This window comes from Anopheles darlingi, chromosome 2 (assembly GCF_943734745.1).
Source record: "Anopheles darlingi chromosome 2, idAnoDarlMG_H_01, whole genome shotgun sequence".
In the NCBI taxonomy this organism is placed as follows: domain Eukaryota; kingdom Metazoa; phylum Arthropoda; class Insecta; order Diptera; family Culicidae; genus Anopheles; species Anopheles darlingi.
In genome coordinates, this window is record NC_064874.1 from 27,883,309 (window position 1) to 27,903,873 (window position 20,565).

The 20,565-nt window shown below is 51.2% G+C and overlaps 1 protein-coding gene across 1 annotated transcript; it reads right to left on the reverse strand.

The window, feature by feature from the left end:
• Positions 1-8,074: 8,074 nt before the first annotated feature.
• On the reverse strand, positions 8,075-18,872 carry LOC125949518 (glucose dehydrogenase [FAD, quinone]). The gene is made up of 5 exons (XM_049676638.1): positions 18,575-18,872; positions 11,109-11,448; positions 9,073-9,972; positions 8,556-8,995; positions 8,075-8,469 (listed from the first exon to the last, which is right to left on the reverse strand). Exons 1-5 carry the CDS (start codon positions 18,575-18,577, stop codon positions 8,263-8,265), a joined length of 1,890 nt encoding a protein of 629 aa, XP_049532595.1. The 5' UTR covers positions 18,578-18,872; the 3' UTR covers positions 8,075-8,262.
• Between the last annotated feature and the right edge of the window lie 1,693 nt (positions 18,873-20,565).

The following is a 20,565-nucleotide window of genomic DNA, read 5'->3' on the forward strand; positions in this document are numbered from 1 at the left end:
AAAATGGTTCCATTCTCCTGCAATATGATTCATTCGGTTTCGCAATGCAGCTGCCAATGAAATACAAGTTAATGCCGAATACATTTCATGTTATAAAAGGCGGAAGGCGGTCGGAATGTACATCGGCAAGCAGGTACCCTCCGGCCATTCCAGCACTACTGCAACAGACGTATCTTCTGCATTTTGACCGACTATGTCCTTGGTACACACTCGCCCCCTTCCTCCACAACTAGACACCGATAACGAGCAAGGAATGTGTTTACCGAGTGGAGGAAACGTGACAGATTTACACCGACCATTGCTTCTCCCTTTGCTAACGCTCTGCAGTCATCATCAGCAGCAGCAGCAGCTGGCATGCGGAGCTGCATATGCGGTGCATAGAACCCTAGCTAAAAGAAAAACAACTGCATCGCTGAAGTTAGGGTTGGTAGTTACAGCAACCCCGGTTTCGTGCACAAATAAAACCGAAACACTGGACATCAAATATTTAGCCAGCAACAGCATGTGTCGCAGTGTCCGGTCCGCAACACGGGAACCACGCCCGCCGGAATGGCTCACCGTGATAAGAAACGTTCCAGACGGATGAGTCCTCGGCATAGAATAAGCACAAACACCGTGTTTCCGTTGGGGGCATCACGAGTACCAACCAACCGGTCGGAACTTCACGGTTGAAATGGTTTCGGTGAAATGGATCGTAATAAACCGACGATAAAGCTCAACGCTCACCTTTGCCGCCGCGTCGAGCTTTTGTCCGATTCCCATACCTTCTTCCGTTTCTGTTCTGTTCAACTCTGCCAGCGCATTGTGTACCATAAATTATGCTATTTTACATTACGCCAGCTATTCGACATTCGCGCTCTACTCGCGGAAGGACGACGCTCGCGCGCCACGAGAAACGAAGAGAAACAAAGCAGGCTGGGCGAAGTAATAATACGCGAGGCGACAGACACAGACATCAAGGAACACATTCTCTCCCGGGTAGCAAATCCTCTTCCCCCTCGGTCACAGACGAATAAATTGCGCGATAGACAAAAGAGACATGGTCGATGGGTCTCATCCTCCCTCTGTCCTTCTCCTCTTCACCATCTAACTGACATACCCGGGTTAACCCGGGGGGAAAGCATACAGCCCCGCCGCCCAGGACCCGCAGCCATGTTACGCGCAACAAACAACATTCTTTGTCTTTTGAAGAAGATGGTTCGCATAAAAAGAAAATATCTCCCTCTTGTGTGCTACTCCCCCCCCCCTAGGATTCTACATTGTTTTCTTGGACTCGGTCTGGTCGGTCAGCACGGGACAAGGATAACGACGAGCTGACGAGCCTTTGTTGACCGGGACGAATTTATCTGGAGAAAAGACGAGAAGAAAGCTACATGCTACCTTCCGTGTCCCAAACGTGGAATGTGGAAGTGTCCACATACCACGTCCGAGGAGACGTCTAGCGACTCTCGGAACCTATCCGCTGGTCCGCACACGTACCGGTTGACGGTTAATGGTGACAATCATGGGAGTCTGATAGTACAAGTGTATCCGCGCTTCGCTAACCCGTGACCATCGTGAACGATGGAAGAAAAGCAATCGAAGATCCACTCAGGCGTCCAGTCCAGGGCGTGACGTTCAACCTCGCGGTATCAGTTCCCGGGCCAAATGACCAACTGAACGTCCAACAAAGGGCAGATAAAGAACGATGATGCTGGCGGTGGTACTGTTTTGTTTGCGAAATGAACTTGATCACATCGTTGTGTTCCACCATTCGTTGGGATTCGTCCTCGGGGGTGATGGTGGTGAAGGGGATGGTGGGTGAAATGGGTGAAGTTTACAAAAGTTCGTTCGAGCTGGCTGTGGCTGTGGCAGTGGCGCACACCAGGCACAGTACCTTCTACGCCGAGATCCACCGAGAAAGATTTGCCAACTTTTGATAAGCGTCGGAACGGTTCTGGTTCCGGGTTCGGGTTCCCTCCCGAATCCATGCTCCTTGTTCCGACCCGCTTCTCCCCCAAAAACCTGTAACCTTTTGCGCTAAATTGCGTTCTGATTGGTACCATTTCGTATTGCATTACAACGATGATAAAACCAGGGAAATGCCAGAGGCAACAGCAGCAGCAGCAGCGAAGGAACTTGACTGCGAAGACATTCCCTGGGTTTCTGGGACCGTTTGGTCGTCCCTTGCTGCTATCGCTCGTCGGTTAATCGAAAAGCATAAATTAATCCAACGTACGAACACGCGAACCAAACCAGCGACAACCAAAACAACAACAACAGGGCCTGCGGGCCTCGGTTTGGTCGGATGCTGCATATACCCCGACGGATCTGGACCTCAGGTCCAGGACGATGAGAATCTAAACCATACCATGGAATGGAAGAAGGCGAAGGAATCGGGGTCGGGAGGGGTCTATGCTAATTCGGGTGATTGCTTTACGGTAGAATGGAAATGATCAGTCAATCTACATATCCGCGCGCGCTCATGGTCCAGGATCCACGACAGGGATGATGGTGGTGGTGTATGTGTGTGTGTGTGTGTGTTTGGTAATGACAGCACCAGGAATGGAATCATCGGCAACAAGCATAACCCGGGTGCGCATTGCCAGTCAGATCATGGCCTCTTCCGGTCGGATGTGAAATCAAATTCGTTCGTTCCACTCACCGGAATGCTTTTGGGGAGAAACAAAGAGAAGCAACAAGCGGATTCGACGCCCCGTTCGCTTCTCTGCGGATAATGGCAAACATTTATCATTCCTGGGGTTTTCCTGGGATTCTGGATCAACATGGATTGCCATATCATGCACGCATCGTTCGGTGCTTTGGTTTGTGTGTGTGTGTGTGTGTGTGTGTGTGTGTGAATCATCTATCCGTACCATCGCGATGCAATGAAACGGAACCTGTCTTGCGTGTCGAGAAATGCGAACTACGGAGCGCCATGAGACCGAAGCACTCCTGTTTCTTGTAATACTTTGCTTACCTAAAACAAGACTAACTTGCAGCAGAAGTTCATCAATCATAAAGCAAACGAAGAGAATTAATTACACCGAGGTGCTGTAGCAGAGGTGGATAAATATGTGCTCAGCACTAGATTATTCGCACATTCGCGCTCCCAGCCACCACCTACCACCTAACTCGCTCCTCTTCTTATGTTGCTCCCGATAACGGCGTGGTTCACTTTTACAAATGAACCCCAGAGTGCTCTGCACACCAACCAGCCAGCCAGCCAGCCAACCAGCCAGCTAGCCACACTAATGATCCAAACCTCCCTCGAGGACCTACTCCACTACTCCAGATAATAGTGATTACTTAATCGATATTTATAACCCTCCCAGTCCGGTGGTACCGCAACCACTCAAACATGAACACTTCAGGGGTGCAGAAGGGCGGGGTGGGGAGGGGGGAGGGTGTCAGTGGAGGTGGCGCAGGATGGCCGGCTGCTCGCTGTTATTTTTAGCCAAACCATCTGACCCAATATCTTCAGCTGTCGGCCGTGTTCTGGCCATCGTCTAACCCAAGCGGCACTACTAGACCCTCACCGTGTATCGGTGTGTGCGTGCGTGTGTGTGTGTGTGTGCGTGGCCAATCTGTTTCCCTGGTCCGTTCGTTTAACTTGGGCTTCTTTGAGAACACATTTTGGCAACTTTTCTCTCGCTCTCTTATTGTATTGTTGACTTGTACGTCGTTCGTTCCTTAGTTTCTTGTTCTCCGTTGTTTCGTTCCTCATAAGCACGACTTCTTCACACACACACACACACCGGAGGCCCGGCGTCAGTGGTCAAGCTAAAGGGACCGCTACATGATGGTCCAATAGTTTTTATGACCCCCGACTCACAGACGGTCGGGGCACTTGTATCCGGATGACCACTAGCAGGGTTCTCCGAAACTGAGAGGTCGTTCTTACGACAAACGACCAACCTTGGACCGTCTGGTGTTTCCGCGACCTGTCCAGTATGTTCCAACATGGTGTCAACGGGACCCGAGAGTGATATGCTATATGCTGTTCGAGTCCGTACGGTATCGAAACTACTTCACGCTGTCCACACTGTGCCGAGCAAGTGAAAACCAGAATAGAATAAGATACGATGAGGGGAGAGTTCATTGGCAGTAAAAACCTTCTCGGATTCGCGCATAAAAACCATCGCTTTTCCTGAGCCCTCCGGCCACACACACACATGCCGGACAGTACTTTGACGCGGGACTTTGGTCGAAAGGTCAAAAGAAAGCGGACAGCGGGCGAAGCTTAACGCTCTAACTCAAACCTCCGCCTTGATGCCTTGTCTTGGGTGCCAGGAAGAGCACGCCGGAGCCAGCTCGTTGCAGTAGTTGTAGTGGTAGCGGGCGGGCGTCGGCTGACCTTGGCCAGTACCGCTTGTCGGCCATTTTATTGGCTTTAGGTCCGTAAATCAAGAAAAGTCATAATTCGGATTCTTTCCAGCACATATGCGGCATGGTGCTTGGTCTTAACCAATAAAGCGCCAGTAGCTCATTACAACATATTGCGAGGCGTCCCGTTTTTCTTCGTCCTTGCAGCGCCTTCTTGGATTGAAGAAAGTCGGCCGCTATTTGGCAGAAGCCAAAAAGATAAAATAAAATAAAAAAGGAGATAAAAACCATTCCGAACATCAAAGCCAAATCTAACGCACGGGTACTTCTGGACTTTTCTTAAGAACAAACACTTCAAAAAACCATTTTTTTTTTCGCATTCGCATGGCAGCGCTTTTGCTCTTCTTCGCTCTACACACCACCGCATTCTACCTTTTTACGATCATTAATTCATTTAGCAGCGCATTCGAAGAGTGGAGTAACCTCACCAACACTGAACCCCTTTGCTACAGGGAAAGGCAAATAGGCCGGTCCGAGGCCGGGGGTCGGTTCCGTTCGTGCTTTGCATCCCACAGGCCGTCGCACGGGCCGTGGCCGAAAACCTTCATCAAACTAACCTTATCGTGTCCGGTTTCATTAATTAATGCTTTATCAGAAGCCAGTGAAGCAGCATGCGTCCTCCAACCCTCCCCGGCATCCCATGCAAACATTCGCGAGGCTTACGTTTCTATGAAATGGAGCCCCTGGCATGGTCCGTGGGCCAGATACGGCCACACCGGTGCCGGTGCCCCCGGGGCCCCCGGTCGATATCGAAGGAGACTCCCTGCTGTCAGCTACTACCACCACCTGAGCACCCATGGCCAGGAGAGGTATGTATGTCGTTTGAAGTCCACCCAAGGTTCGACTTTATATGCGCCGTACCTGGGCTTCAATCGATAACAACCGTACCGAAGAAGGTACGGCCATGGTCCAGAATGGCCTGCTATATAGTAGCACGCAAATATGAGGACTCGTTGCAAGCGTTCGCGTGACTCGCGCCACTGCCAGGAACTGCCAGGGAAAGGGACTCGCAAAAGAAAAGCCTGTCCTTGCGGCAGAAAACACGCGGGTCATCAAGTCGAATCGATCCGACCGCGGTATACACGCGACTCGTATAGTAACCACACTACCTGCCACACTGTGTATGATCCGGTACGGGAAATCGATGACGATGACTTTGTATCGATCAACCGGCGTGCGTGAACCGTTCCTGCTTTTATTTTCCATGTAGCATTTCCTTCCAGGTCCAGGACAAAGCAACCAACCTCCGGTGATCGAATGGTCGCTAGGTACGATTGTGCCGTCATAAATGCTGCTTGTTTATTGAACTGTGGGTCGGTGGGTTCTTGGATGTTTTTGGGACCTCGTCTCACCTCACTGCGAAGGTCGGTTGTTTGCCAAAAGGAAAAGAAGCAATGTTCCCGCTCGAGAACAGCGAATGAAAGTTGAATGTTACTTTGTTGTTACCCTACCCCAGGGGGGTCAGGACGGTTTTTTTGTTTGCGTTTTCCTGTAACCTTTTTCTGCTACTTTGCGTTCTTAACATGTTCAAAGACTAACTTCCATCAAAAGCATCCCAAAGCAACGCATCGCATTGAATGCATAAATTCGAAGAAAGCATTATAATGGGCCCCCAATTCGTCGGTTCGGTTTCTGGCACTCGGGATTGCACTCGTAATGCCGGTACTGAGCGTGTGTTTCGCTCTCGCTAATGGTCTGCAAAACTTTCGTCATTATTAATAGGATTCCACCAAAAAAAAAAAAAAACTCACTCTATGTTACCCTTTCTCATTCCCGTTCGTTCATTAAATATTCCGCTACTCGAACCATTCCGGGCTCAATGTTTGCATTCGATCCGGTGGGGCACTCCGGTACCTGGAAAATTACTCGCTAGACCAGAAGTGATGGACAGAGACTGGGAAATTAAAATTACAAAACTCTCACACAGACACACACACACACACACACCAACGACAACGGATCGAAAAGTTATGAATTTCATTTGGAATAAAAAACACAGGAAAACGCTCGTGGAGCTCCGATAACTCCGAGAAAACTCCCCAAAGTGAACCACTCACCTCGACAATCCTGTGGAGCGTTGCGTTGTGGAACTTTAATACTGGCAGGCAGCTGAAGCGACAAGTTAAGCGAGCTAAACCTTCCCCCAAGCATGAACCAGAACCGGGGGTCATCAAAGATTCATACTCCCGTGTACGTGTCACTCTCGCTTAGATCCGGCCGCTCCAGACGAGAATCGTTCGATGGTCGACGGCGCTACTCGATCGATGGAGGCGCACGGTTCCGGATTGCAACAAGATTCCTTCAGTCCGCCAATACAGACACACACACCCCTTTCTCAGACACACACAGCAACACACATGCACACGCAGGAGTGGACCGATAGCAGCACAGAAAGGTGATCCTTCCGGAAAAAACCTTCAGCACCACGAAGATCCCCCAATTCTCGGCACTCTTGGGATCACTTTTGCTATCCTCCGAACAACACCGTAGCCCACAATGCCGCCACACGACGATGGCAGTAGGCTGCGGTAAGAAGTAACTATTGCTTTAACCTCAAATGCCAATTACACCAAACCTCACGCCAAACCGCACAGACACGCATCACATGCACACACACGACGCAAAACAGCACTTCTCGGTTGTACCCGGCACGGACGGGCTATGGGGCTATAACGTTTGACTTCACTCCCGAATGGGCGTCCCCCCTTTAATGGGTAGAACGGGTGCCGCTGTCTGGCTGTCTGGCCGATCATCCGTCCGATGCCACTAGCGCCAACGAACTACTAGCATGCCAACCACCGCCGAAGCACCGAAGTGCCAACAGCTGAGCTGAGCGTGTACTCCGGCGACCGAATCGGATTTTCGCTTCGGCGGCTTCGGCTTCGTCGGCTTTCACTCGGCAGGTCGGGAAAACGGCTCCAGTCCTCACCCATCCTTCTCAACGAAGCTTCGTGTTTGTTTTGACAGTTCGCTCCGATCGCTTTCCGGTTACGCTGTTCCGGACGGTTGTGTGTGTGTTGCGCCCTGGCAAAGACCCTCTCGATGTCCCTCCTTCCGTCTCTGTCTGTGGAAGGAAGGGAGGGGAGCTGGCAAAACTGGCGCGAAAAATGTTTACAAAACGCACTGCACCAAATCGTGGAGTGGACTTTTATTTTTATAACCAACGCCCATGACCCATGATGATCCTACAAGTTATCGACCGTTAGCGGGTAAACGGAATACCCATTTCAGTTAGTCGAGAACGAAAAGAATCGATTCGATGTCGATCTACAATCTCTGAGTCCAAGTGTACGAACCGGTCACCACACAAGACGGAGTCGGACACGGTTCACGGCACCATTTTCCCACTGTATTGGTGTGCATCGGGCTTCACCACCTGTCACTGGTTACATGCGGCATTACAATGCGGTTCGCATGCGCCAGAGTGCGACCGCCGAAGGTAACAGGTCCCCTTGTCCCACTGCCACTGCCACCACTGCGGCTTTCCTCCACGAAGCGACGAGTCTTAAACAAACAAAGAGAAGCGCCGTGTTCATTGCCTGTCCAGCGTAATATGCTCCTCCGTACCGCGCCATTGCCGTCGTTTCGTGAAAATCCGATCACCCCACGATACTCTTAAACAAACCAACCAACCAACCGACGATGTTCTCCACGAATAGCCGGGCCAGTGGCCCCGCGTCCTTTGTTTACAGTAAAGCAGTCTCTTTATTTCATCTAAATTCCTACGCCAGTTCCACCGTTTCGTGTGCGGTTACGTAGGGAAAGGGTTTGTTACCGTTGCTAGTGGTAGTAGTAGTGGAGGGCACTGCGTACTGCGTGCATTGCGGCCAACCCTTGGCCGTAATCAATTGACTAGAGTAAATGAGAGAAACGGGGAATGCAAGATGGACACTGTCCCTAGCGTATCTCGTTGAACCAATACTCCTTCACCATGTCTGCCGCTTTCTCGCCGATCATAAAGACGACCGCGTTCGTGTGCGATGCCGGGATCGTCGGCATGATCGATGCATCGACCACACGTAACCCCCGGATACCGTACACCTGTAGCTGTGCATTAACGACCGCCCCAGGATCGGTGGCCGGTCCCATCTTGCACGTTCCGCACTGCAAAAAAGAACAACACACACACACACAAAACACGGTTCGGTATCAGAATCTTCCAATACAACCCAAGGTACATCGGTACTCACCTGATGCTGCAGACTGCTGCCGATCTGCCGTATAGCACACTCCCAGTACTCATCGCTTCGGAACTTGGGACCTTCGCAACCGAAAAACGGTGTCCGGTGAAGGTGTGCCCCGAGTGTCTGGAATGAGGGCGAGTTTTCCACCAGCGACAGGGTCAGCTTGACACCCTCCCGCAGTACCACCAGGTCGTCGAGGTTGGCGTAGAAGTTACCTTCCATATGGGGCCAATGGTATGGGTTGGTGCTCTTCAGCGAGATCCGGCCACGGCTCTTTGGGCGCATCAGTACCGGCGAGATGGAGAAGGCATGCTTCCCGAAGATCGTCCCGTACGTGCGCTGATGGAACTCTTCGGTGATCCCGATTGCCGCCCGGAGCGTCCCGGATTCATCGTTGTTGTACGCTCCGCTGCCCATCACCAGCTCAATGTCCGGATAGTCGGCGGCTGTAATCGAGAGGTGGGAAAACGTATCGGTTAAACATCATCCAGGTCCGGAGAGGTCGGTCTGGAGCTGAACTTACGTGTGTAGCTGATGTTTGTTTTGACGAAGGCGACACCTTCGGCACCACCGGGTACGGTGAATGGTCCACGACCCTGCAGGAAATACTCGAGTGCGTACTTCGGTGAGCGCATATCCCGCTCACGAACGGTGATCGGTTGCTGAACCGGAAACACCAGTCCCGGCAGGTTAACGTGATCCTGTAGATTATACCCGACCGGAAGATCCTGTATCACCGGGATGCCTAGCTCCTGCAGGTGACTCCGAGGACCTACGCCCGAAAGCATCAGCAGCTGGGGGGAAGCGATGGCACCGGCCGCCAAGATCACTTCCTTTCGTGCGCGAATAACGTAACGCCGTCGATGCTTTACAAACTCCACACCGTACGCGAGTTTCGTGATGGGATCGATCAAAATCTTGGTAACGCGCGAGTACATCGAGATGTCCAGATTGGAGCGCTTGGCGGCCGGTGAGAGGTACGCTTTGGCCGCACTGCACCGGCGACCTTTACGCATCGTAGCCTGCGCCTTACCGAAACCGAGCTGTATTTCGCCATTCGTGTCGGTCGCCTCGTATCCTAGGCCTTTGCCCGCCTCGATGAAGCGTTTCAGCAGCGGTGTCTCAAAGCTGGACTCTTCGATGTCCACCAGGCCGCTCGTGGAGCGGTACGGTGAGTTCCGCAGGGACGGGATGTGGACACGCTCCAGTTTCTTGAAGTAATGCAGTACCTCCCGGTAGCCCCAGCCCGGATTACCCGCCTGTTCCCATTCGTCATAGTCACGCCGGTGGCCGCGGGTATAGATGAGATAGTTGATCAAACTCGTGCCCCCCAATCCGCGTCCCTTTGGCCAGTTGCAGACGCCACCCTCTAAACCGAGACAGGCACCGGTGCTCGGATCGGCCTTATAGCCCCAGTTATAGCCTGGTAAGAAGCACAACAAGCAGCGTTAATCACAGCCCTGCTAGCGGTTCGAGTGCTATTTTTGGGAAATAAACATAACTTTAAATGTTCTTGGCTTGTTAAACAACCAGCCAGTTAAAGGGATTTTAGTAAGCTACCTTGGCATTATTCTTGATAGCTAAACGAATTCAGACTAACTTTTCTTTGTTTTTAACATCGAAACGCTTCATAGATATGTTGTTATGAAACCATTATTACAGTATTAGCACAAAACAAACGAGGAAAATGAGCAAATTATTACTTCCTACAAATAGGCGAAGAGAACCGCCGAGAAGATTGATCCAAGGAACGAGAGAAAACATAAAGAGTAGCATATAGCTCAATGCAGCAAACACAGGTTTAATGCTTTTGTCAGACCCTTGTTTAAATAACGCAGAGTCCAATTGCGATGCAAGTGCTATCTGTACCCATTTGTGATCGTTTTTTTTACCGCTCAATTGCAAGCGAGAACGCTTACTGCGTTCCGTTCCGAATCAGTTTTATCTGCTGCCTACAGATACGCCGCAGCATGAATTTCGCTTGCTCAGGGTATGCAACGAGCTGGCAGAACCTTACAAATGTCACCACAACGGTAATGCTATTTATAGAACGCGCATAGAACAAAACATTGAAACATTTAGCAATCGCCAGGAGCAGTGCATTTGTGTAAGCAATGTACAAGTAAAATAAACTAGGCGAAAGTTACACACAGACGGGTAGTTGACTAATCTGATGGTGACGAGTGGAGTAATCTACTCTCTGTACCTCGTGGAAATCTCATGACCCTGACTTATTGCTTGGAGAAGAAAGACACATCTGTGTAACAATGCCGACACGTCGCAGAGAGAAGCGCGTGCACCATATTCCTCCAGAAATAGCATGAAGGGTGAGAAGAAAGTCGATGGACGAGGGAGGGGGGAGAGATGCTAGACTAAAGAACCCTCTCAGATCGGTTAGCTAGCAACCTTTTTGTTGTTGCTTAGCAACCTTTTTGTTGTTGCTTAGCAACCTTTTTGTTGTTGCTTTGTGGGTCCTATTTTTTGTTAAATTTGCCAGAAGGAATTTGCAGCACTACTGTTAAGGGGGTACAGAAATACCTCCAGCACCTGAACACTTACCCGTAATGGATGTGATTCCGGCCGTCAGTGGTACCTCGGTGATCATGTTGCCTTCCTTGCCAGCTTCCAGCAGCAGCACACTCCAATCGCGCATCTCCGACAGCCGGTTAGCCATTACCGAGCCACCGGAACCGGCACCGATAACGATGAAATCGTACTCCTTCCTGTATACGACCGTATCCGGAATGCGATCCGATGCATTCCCAAGCAGTGCGCTCGTCTCATCGAACAGAATCTGTACGACCGTGTTTCCGCTGGCTTCGATCGCTGGGACAACCAGCAGGTACTGGAGCAGCACTACTAGCACTAGCGCAGGCAGCGATTGTTGGACCAACGATGACTGCAAAGATGAGTTGGATTACCTTTAGCTTCCAAAACGCGATTCCAAAACGGTGGCATGACGTCAACATGGAAGCCATTATTAGGCGGTTAGCCTTAAAGAAGCTCCCATCCCATCAAGGGACCATCGATGGTCACGGACGAACCAAAGGCTGGGTGGGTTGAACCCGACATAATCCATTCGAACGGTCTGGCTTGGCCTTACACTTGACCATCAAAAAGCCGAAGACACTTCTCGACGTTTAGGTTTATCGATCATCCATCGTGCCGTGGCCCTTCGACCAAGGCCCAGCAACCTCCGCGATGCGCATCATTCGGCTCATTACATATGCAAAGCTCTACGAAGATCGCTGCGTCTTCGGTGCATTGTGCCCCCTTCCAACCACGGCCCAAGGTGGTCAGTTGGTTGATGGTGAGGAAAGTGGATGAAACTCATCACGCAAACGGGAGGGGAGGGGGTGATCACAACCTTCACCGTCCTTCTTTCACTTCCTGCAAAGCGTCCATCACTCGGTGGACCGGCTGTTATCTTTGGTCGCATTCAGGTCATCTCACATCCGCCGGCGTGCCACAAGGTCAACGGCCCGTGGTACGATAATGCTTGTAGACCTCTCGGCACATGTAATAAATGACATGTTTTCGGGTGTGAGACAATAAATAAATCCACAAAAAGTAGAGCAGAGCGCGTGTGAGTGAGCGAATGGACAGGGCCAGGCCAGACCATAATACTGACGGACGCCACACGTGCGTTCACCACACAAGCTGCTTACATAACCGGCCCAGCGCGTTACGATCTATTGGCTCGCAAGATCGCGCACCACCGACCGATGGGAGTTGCGCCGTGGCAAAAGGGTGTTTATGGCGATCAGAGTTCGATCAATCAATTGGTACCGCCACGGGCCGTCGGTTTTCATTTGGCAAACCACAACTCCAGTTTGCCGGGCCAAACTAGACAGATACCTCACCTTGAACTTCCACGATACAGCACCGCAAGAGCACTAATGGACCAAACTTTCAGACTGGAAACGAATAAAAAATGTATCGCCGATCCAAGAGTGCATTGAATATGTTTAAAAGAAATCGATTTAATCTCCTTCCGAGCATCCCATTGCGCCCTATCATTCGCCGCTTCCGATGCCAGGTGCAGAGGTTGAATCAGTTCCTTAAATCCGGTTTCCTCTTTGGTGCCTCATGGCGGTAATTAACCCCCTTGGCGGAGATGGAATCTCCAATCCATTCCGAATCCATTTCAGTCTTCGGCGAACCCTAAACTGCTGAGCAAATTATCAAATCATTGTTGACACATTGGGCCACCAAATTAGTGTTCGCAACCAGAGCCAGAGTGGCAGTGGCAGTGGCAGCGCCTGTAACCTGCGGTCTGTGGTGTATCTAATTGATCTGTTAGCGTCCGAAATTCGCCCCTCTGGCCGATAATTGCTTGAGCAAAGCGATGGAACGGCCACACGCGCACACCGCGCACAGACCACCGCCGCTACTGCAGCAGCCACCGCCGCCGCCGCCGCCGGCCGGGGAAATGAATCATTATCGGCCGTTGGACGTTGGTGGGGCAACCTTGACCGTCAAACGTGGGCGCCAGCTGCCTATTTTTGGGGGTGAGGGGCGGCGGAATGAAGTCCGGTAAATGGTCATAGCGTGACGAGGTGCGGTCAAGTCAAAGGACGGACTGCTGGTCGTCAGTGACCCGGTGAACCTGCGCCGCCGCCGGAATAACTCTCGTCGCGAACATTCGCGGCCCTTTTCGGTGGAGCTCATAGCGCGAGCCCATCTTTTCGAATGGCTTAGATAACAAGTGACCAGAATAAGAAATGGTGCTTTGCGTCACCCCAGGCCACTAATGACCGACGCGAACGGTGAGCCCTCCTTTCCGCGGTTCAACAAACAAATATGGCGTCATCTATCCAACCAACGCCCGGTATCAGTTGGCGAGCGGAGAGTTCGCGGGAGATATTTCCTTTAGGAGTGGTGGTCTCAACCACGTCTACAGCCGGAGAAGGTTACGCCGGTTGCGCATAAATTAATGCAGCTGCCACTAGTTGCCAAGACTTGGCCCTTGCGTCTAATTACGGCCACCACGACGGAGCTAACGAAGCTGACCAATTGCTCTCTCCTGGTAGTCGACACTGGTTACTAGTGACAGGACAGGGCAGGACGATTACAATTACAAACAGCATTAACCCGCGCCACCGTGCGTCGTTTATGCGGCGACGATTATAAAACCAAATCCGCCCAAACGCTGGGCGATATCGGATATTAGCGAACCGGACCGCTCGGTGACATGCTCGTGGCTCACCGCATCTGCGCAGGATTAGAACTAATTTGGATTTAATTATACCCTTCTCCCGACCAGACCGAACCAGATCGCTGACAGACAGCTCGTGGTCGTGGATTACGATTTATGTTACATGCCCGGTGTTCTTCCCAAACCAAAACCGGACGACGATCGGACGACAGGTCGACGACGCTGCTTACGTCAAACCGCATCGGGTTTTTCTGTTGCAATGGCCACACTGAGCCACAACGGAACGATCGAACGAAACGCTCGATCAAATCCACGTGATTATCATTTCCATTCCATTCCATTCCGATCTGTCAAATATGCGACAGAACCAGTGAGGTTCCGAAGTGACGCAAAATGCTCTTCTTCCCTCAGGGCGACAAACTCGGGCCGGTTAAACCTGTTTTTGGGCCGTTTGTGGGCCCAAAAATGTTCTTTCCATTCCTGGTTCCTGGAACTTGCCCATCGGTTCGTGTCGCTTCCCCAGCGCGTGCGTTAATCGATGTAAATTGTATGGACATTCGGTCGGAGTGGAATATTATGGACGGGGCCGTGGTTTGAGGTTATGGTCGTTGCTAATTTGATCCAAATCTTGTTCCCAGTCTCGAGGAACACAAAGACCGTAAGGGAATCGTATTAACGCATCTCTCATCTTATCCTACGCCAAACATGCTGCATCCATCGCAATCTCACGCAATTCCAAGGTCATCGCATAATAATCTCACCAATGATGATTGGTCGCAACTCGCCGCTGAGAGGTGCAAATTGCGGGTCACGGTGGGAACGCCGACAAATCGGCGACTAAATCGCACGGGAATGACACATAATCCATCTGCGTCGTCGACCGTGGCCTTCGGTTTCGCTACCAACCGCCCAAACTCGGCCAATATCGTGCGTTAAGCGGAGAGTACGGTTGGATGGATTACGAAATGGACTCGCTGATGTAACTCGAGGCGCGCTTTGGACGGTTAAGCCCAATGGCTATCAATGGCCTTCAAATAAAGGGGGTTTTAATCCGACTCCGTAAAGCACACTCAGTGTTGGTGTATTTTAATGAGACTTCTCTCCTCGGCAAACACGCTAGCCCCACGAAGCACCCACGTTATGATGTTGAAGACCGGCCCGGAAGATCCTTCGAACGGTGGACGGTCCGATGGTTGCGCGCGTTCTATCGATCATGCAACGATCGACTGCAATCGACTTCCTAGACTCCATCTCTCGCTCGCTCTTCCTATTAACTGCCACTTCCGATGCCGCTGCAATTCACATGCAGACCTACAAGCACGCCCAACCGGCGGCAGCGATGCTAACCCTGCTAACCTTCGCCGCGTTAGCGATCAGGTTCTGGCGTTACTGGCGGCTGGCCACTTGTTAAAAAGGGTCACGCTGAAATGAATTCACGATGCAGTCGTCTCCGTCGAAGTCGAATATCGGATGCGCATAGAGGTGTTGTGTTCGCTGACGCTGCATTAGTTGTTTGCATTGCTCGGCGTTGTTGCAGATTGTGTTCTTGCTCGCACACCGTCCAGGGCCTTTGATTGGAATTCGACGACACGAGCTGCATAAATTGCGGTTCGGCCAGGCGCCAGAGACTTAGACACTGTCCGAGAAGGACATTTTCATTCAGAACAGCGGCTTCTTCGAACAACCAAGCTGTCATGATGGCCCGGTAGCATTGCATCACGCTGTGGCTAGCTCCGAACGTCCGTCATCCCGCGCCCGAACGAATCATCAATTTCGCTTGTCAACCGGACTCACCTCTTCTGGCCAGTAGCTGGCAGTCAACTGTCATGCTGGTGACCCTCGCGCACACACACACACATCACATCGCTCAATTCGTCTTCATAATGATGTGCCGTCGATCATCACGATCGCTGGAATCATCCATCTCTCCCTCTCCCGGGGTAGCATCAGGTGTTGGACTCCCTTCGCCAACTGGATTGTTATCATTTCCCGGCCTCGTGGGTTGCGAACCACGTGGTACGGATTCCATAAGGAATGGCCGATCAAACCAGTCCTCGTCGTCGCCTCGTCAAAACACACCAGCCGAAACCGGCTACCGGGCGCGTCGGCATGAGCTCAAGGCGAACCAGATACGTGCTTCGTTCCCTTGTCACTCGGTGTGTCCGAGATTCTTACGGCCTGGGCTTCGTTGGGGCCAGTTCAGGAAGCGAACAACAGATGCCGGTAATGCGAGGCGACAGAGGAAAGTGAAATGTTGACAACACCGGCCAGACCTCCTTTTGTTGCCTTTCTCCGGCGCCGAACCCGACATCGCGGTGAGGATTCTCATTGCAACGAGCTCAAGGTTTAAGACGTTCCAATTTCGGTCACTTGCATCGAGCTAAAAAAACAAGTGCATGCCGGCCTGCATGGTCGAGAGAGAGAGGCTGTAGGCATTGGAGTGCACATAACCTACAATCACTATTCGGTCGCTATTGACGTATAAGCATCCAAGTCCCAACAATATGTCTCAATTGCGTAACCGTAATTCGTCGATTGTGGCGTTCGCGCGAACGCGAATTCAGGTGAACGATCTTTCCGACTTATTATATGGAAATGAACCAGATCAACTCGACCGATCGGTAATCGTCGGTACCCGACCACCAGCCAAGGCAGACGGAGTTTCATGACTCAAAGCTAATTGCGCCAACGCAAACACCAGCCCAGACTTAGACCACTTTTCGGATTGGACTTCGGCGCTCCGAACGAACGAACGAAGACCATCAGAGATCCGGCAGTACTTTTCGCAAGTTACCTCCGGACCTCTGGCGTGGCCTTCACGAGGAGAGTGCTTTTGCCACGAATCGCTTCTAACCTTCGTGCACGGTGCGAACCCATATCGCATACTATACGCATACCGGATGGAATGTGTTTGTCTTTCTTCCGGCCTGCTTCGTTTGTCAAACTAACCTCACTCCGTCGAGGTCGGATGGTCGAGATGGAGACAGTGGTTTGACGGTTCTAAGCGCATATGGACCGTGTACGTGGCTGTGTGGAATGGAATCATATAATGGAACCGTAAACAGTGGAGATTCCTATTCGGTAGAGGATTGGACGGCGGACACGTGCCGTACGTGCGAGTAGCAATTGATCCGAATCCTATCCGATCACCAGCAGCATCTCTTTGAAGCCACTTTGAACTGTTTACATTAACGCTCACTTGACCAAAAATCCAACTTCGAGAGGGTCACCGTGCGATGTAACCGTTAGGAGGCCCCTTTGTTGCCTCGGCCACCTTTTTGCAACGGCCAGGGAACGTCACGGTGTGTAATTGTGACCCCGACGACGACGACGACGTGGACGATTGCGTTGGCATAATATTATCCGACCGGCCAACCTACTCCCTAGAGAGACTTTTTTCCGTATTTATCCGAAGACGTTCGCACACAATGATCGCTGATTGTCGGTCAACCGGTCGGTCGGTCGGTTGGTTGACATGGAAACATGGAAGCATAAATTTTCCGTTTTCTCCAAACCCATCCCTCGTCTCACACACTTTAAACGTTCATCCACCCCCCATTGCGCCTTGCTCAAAAACACACAATCGCATAACTGCAAGGTTGGTCAAGGTTGCGCCTCGCTCGCTCGACGGACACCTGTTTCGGGCATAACACTCCCGGCCCGGCACAGGCCGCAAATCGCCGAAATGCAAACTATCCGCCACGAGCAATGGATGAAATGGAGAAATTTGCATAAAATGCGGAACACAAAGGCCACGCAAAGTGTCAAAAACTCCGTCCGTTAAATCACCCGTAAGGGTGAACGCGTCGTTCAGATGGAAATGTAAAAGCAATTGTACCATCTCGAGGCGAATGACTCGTCGTCACGCGGTATGGGGTTGTCATTTCGAGCGTCAATATTGAGACAGCACATGGCACGCAGCATCAGCAGCAGCAGCAGCAGCAGCAGCATCAGTAAGCCCTCCATTGTCACACCAACAGGCAAGACGCGAGCTTTATGAGCTCTTCGACCATAAAATCATTCTTTCCCGTCCCAAAAAAACTGCCGGAACAACAAGCGAACCACCAAGGTGGGACCGTCTTTCCGCGTTTTATTTTTTGGGGTGGCCGGGGAATAGTGACCAAACCGAGCAAACTCTATTTCTCGCAACCCATCCCGCACAATATTGATTCGCGACTCACTGAATCGTCGTTTTGTGTTTCGCGGGCTCCGTACCCATCATGGCGCGCAGTTGGTGGCGCATGCACATTGGCTTCGGTCTATGGTGCGTCGTGGCGGGGGCATGATTAGCATGTTTAGCACAACGCCCAGTATGTGCGCCCGTCCCGAGGGAGCCCCCCGTTGGTAATAAGAACGTTCTGTCCAGGACCGACGACACAAACATTCGAAGACGCAAGACGATCGGAGACGAGTGCATCAAACACGTAAAGCAACACGTAACACTCGGTCTGTCTGCTTGTCTATCTGTCGAGTCTTCCTGCTAACGAATGCGGAAATACGAAGCGTCTGAACCCGCGTTCTGTTCTGGGAGACAGGTTTGAGATTGAAACCGAAAACATGCGCATCTGAGCGGTCGAAACTTGTTCATGATTAATTTTACGGTTCAAAACTCCTAAAACACGCAACACGAATCACGAACCACAGCAGAAACAAAAAAGATCCCTCGGTTTACCGGGTCTCCGAGTCTCCATTCTAGCTAGCAAGGCAGATCAACTTATGCGACATTCCTTTTTTGCGATTTAAATGGTTCTTCATTTTCGCCCTGGATTGAAACCCATTTCATGAGTTGCAATAAACAGTTTCCTTGCCACTTTTAGTGTTTTTCATAACTATTTAAACTAATTAAACCACTACCCAACTCACGTACCATGGTTGCTGGTTCAATAACAGACACACTCGCGATCCAGAACCGACAAATGATCGTGCAAACTTGTTATATCACTTTCACTCTTCGCTCCTGCCACTCAACACGATCGCGCAAACATATCCCACCGATCACCTCACGTTTGTTCGCGTAGAACTTCGATTCACTTTCCACTAGGAACTCTGAATTTTCCTCAAAACTCCAAAAAATCGAACGTTTTGAGCACTTAAAGATCACTTTGCTTGAAGACGGTACCGCGATCTCTCGACGTCCTTCGTTGCCTTCGTAAAAGGTCCTGCTGCTCGCGACGCCTCACTATCAGTGACTGACTGAACCGCGCGGTCCGATCGCGATCGCGCCCGCGAGATCGTGCCCACACGCAACCGCACTCGGACGGTCCGATAGCACCAGCTACGCCTTCGCTGTGACGCGAATCGCGCAAAACACCCCCCGGGGGGTTTGGTCCACAGGTACACAAACACACACAACGCAACGAGCGACGCCGAGAGACGAACGCGATCCGCGCGTATCCTGAGTGTACCGATTGAAGCCGAGTTGGAGTTGAACGGAGAACGACGCAACGGCGACGATCGGCATACCGGTGCACCACAGCACAGTAATTAGTTCCAAGGACACACACACACACAGTGCACTCATCGGACTGACATGTTTTATCAGGAGCACATCAGCTGCAGAAACAACGGCAATGGCGCAGTGCAGTGCAGATCTGTGCGACCATCATTTCACGGTCGATGCCTTGGTGGAAGGTTTTTTGCAATAATGCACCTCGGTAACACAGTCAGACAATTGCAACCATCGGATTGGTCATCACAGAGCAGATGACCCTCAGCCGTGCGTAAGAGTGGACACGAGAACGTAGGCAGCAATCAGCGAATCGCGTAAACGGTGATCATTTGTGCTCAATTCGGATTCGAGACGATTAAGTAATTGTGTCTCATTGTGCGATTACAATTTCATCCAAGAGAGAGCCGGCGCCGCCTCAAAATAGTGACCCCAGTTCGGTTGTTAATGCTAAATGGTCCTAAGCTAATGGTTCAAAGCATGGTTGGTGGTTATTTGATAATTATGTTCTCGCTTATTTAGCATAACTTTTGGCTGACCTCCTGACTGATCTCTCCACACCACCACCACCCTGAAAGGGCTAACGATACGAATGAAGGGCTTGAAAGATTGAATACTGACGTGATCATCTGCTCACCACGATACAAACGATCGCGAGACGATGGCAACCACGGTGACGCAATCCGGTCGCACGCCAAATCTCACGGAACTGTGGACACCGCGACACCATTGGTCATCAAATTAACCGGCCCAAGCGTCACGTGCCAGTGACTTCTAAGGTTTGATAAGCACGCGTGGAAAACGACGAGCACCGAAACCATTTTCGGCGATACGAACTGACCGGCATTGCGTCCGATTTGCAGTGGCACACACACACACACACACGCTCGTGATGAAACTGGGCCACCGGTCAGACGACGGGCCAGTGGGGCCGTTGGAAATACTATTTAAATGAATTGAAGAGTGATTGTATCCGTCCTCTGCGGACAATCGGCAAGGACAAGAAGAAGCTCGCCGCTGCAATCGCCGTGATCCAGGTGATATAATATTTCCTTTTTGGCACCTGCAGATACCGACACCACACTGATTGATTGGAGTGGAAGAAAGTCGAATTGCACAACCGTCTCCTCGCAGTAGAATGAAATCTCTTTTCATCGTCGCATCGCGGTGCCTCGGTTCATATTGTCATTCGTCTTCCGAACTGCGTAATTCCGAACCGAAAAGCAATCAACCTTTCGGTCCGATATGGTTCGAACACTCGGTGAAAAGCGGTGATCGAAGGGCACTGAATGCCACTCCGTTCTTCAGGGCTTGACAAGTGACGACACAGAGCTGTGGACAAACAATTTGTCATTCGGCATCACCCTTAACAGTAATCTGAATCTCGCCGGCATCGGCGTACGGAAATGACA

Bases quoted from the DNA above. Each gene is read 5' to 3' on its own strand.
- LOC125949518 (XM_049676638.1), bottom strand. The intron at 9,973-11,108 runs GTAAGTGTTCAG...GCTTCTTACCAG, and splicing joins CGGAATCACATCCATTACGG to GCTATAACTGGGGCTATAAG. The intron at 8,470-8,555 runs GTGAGTACCGAT...TCTTTTTTGCAG, and splicing joins GCAGCAGTCTGCAGCATCAG to TGCGGAACGTGCAAGATGGG.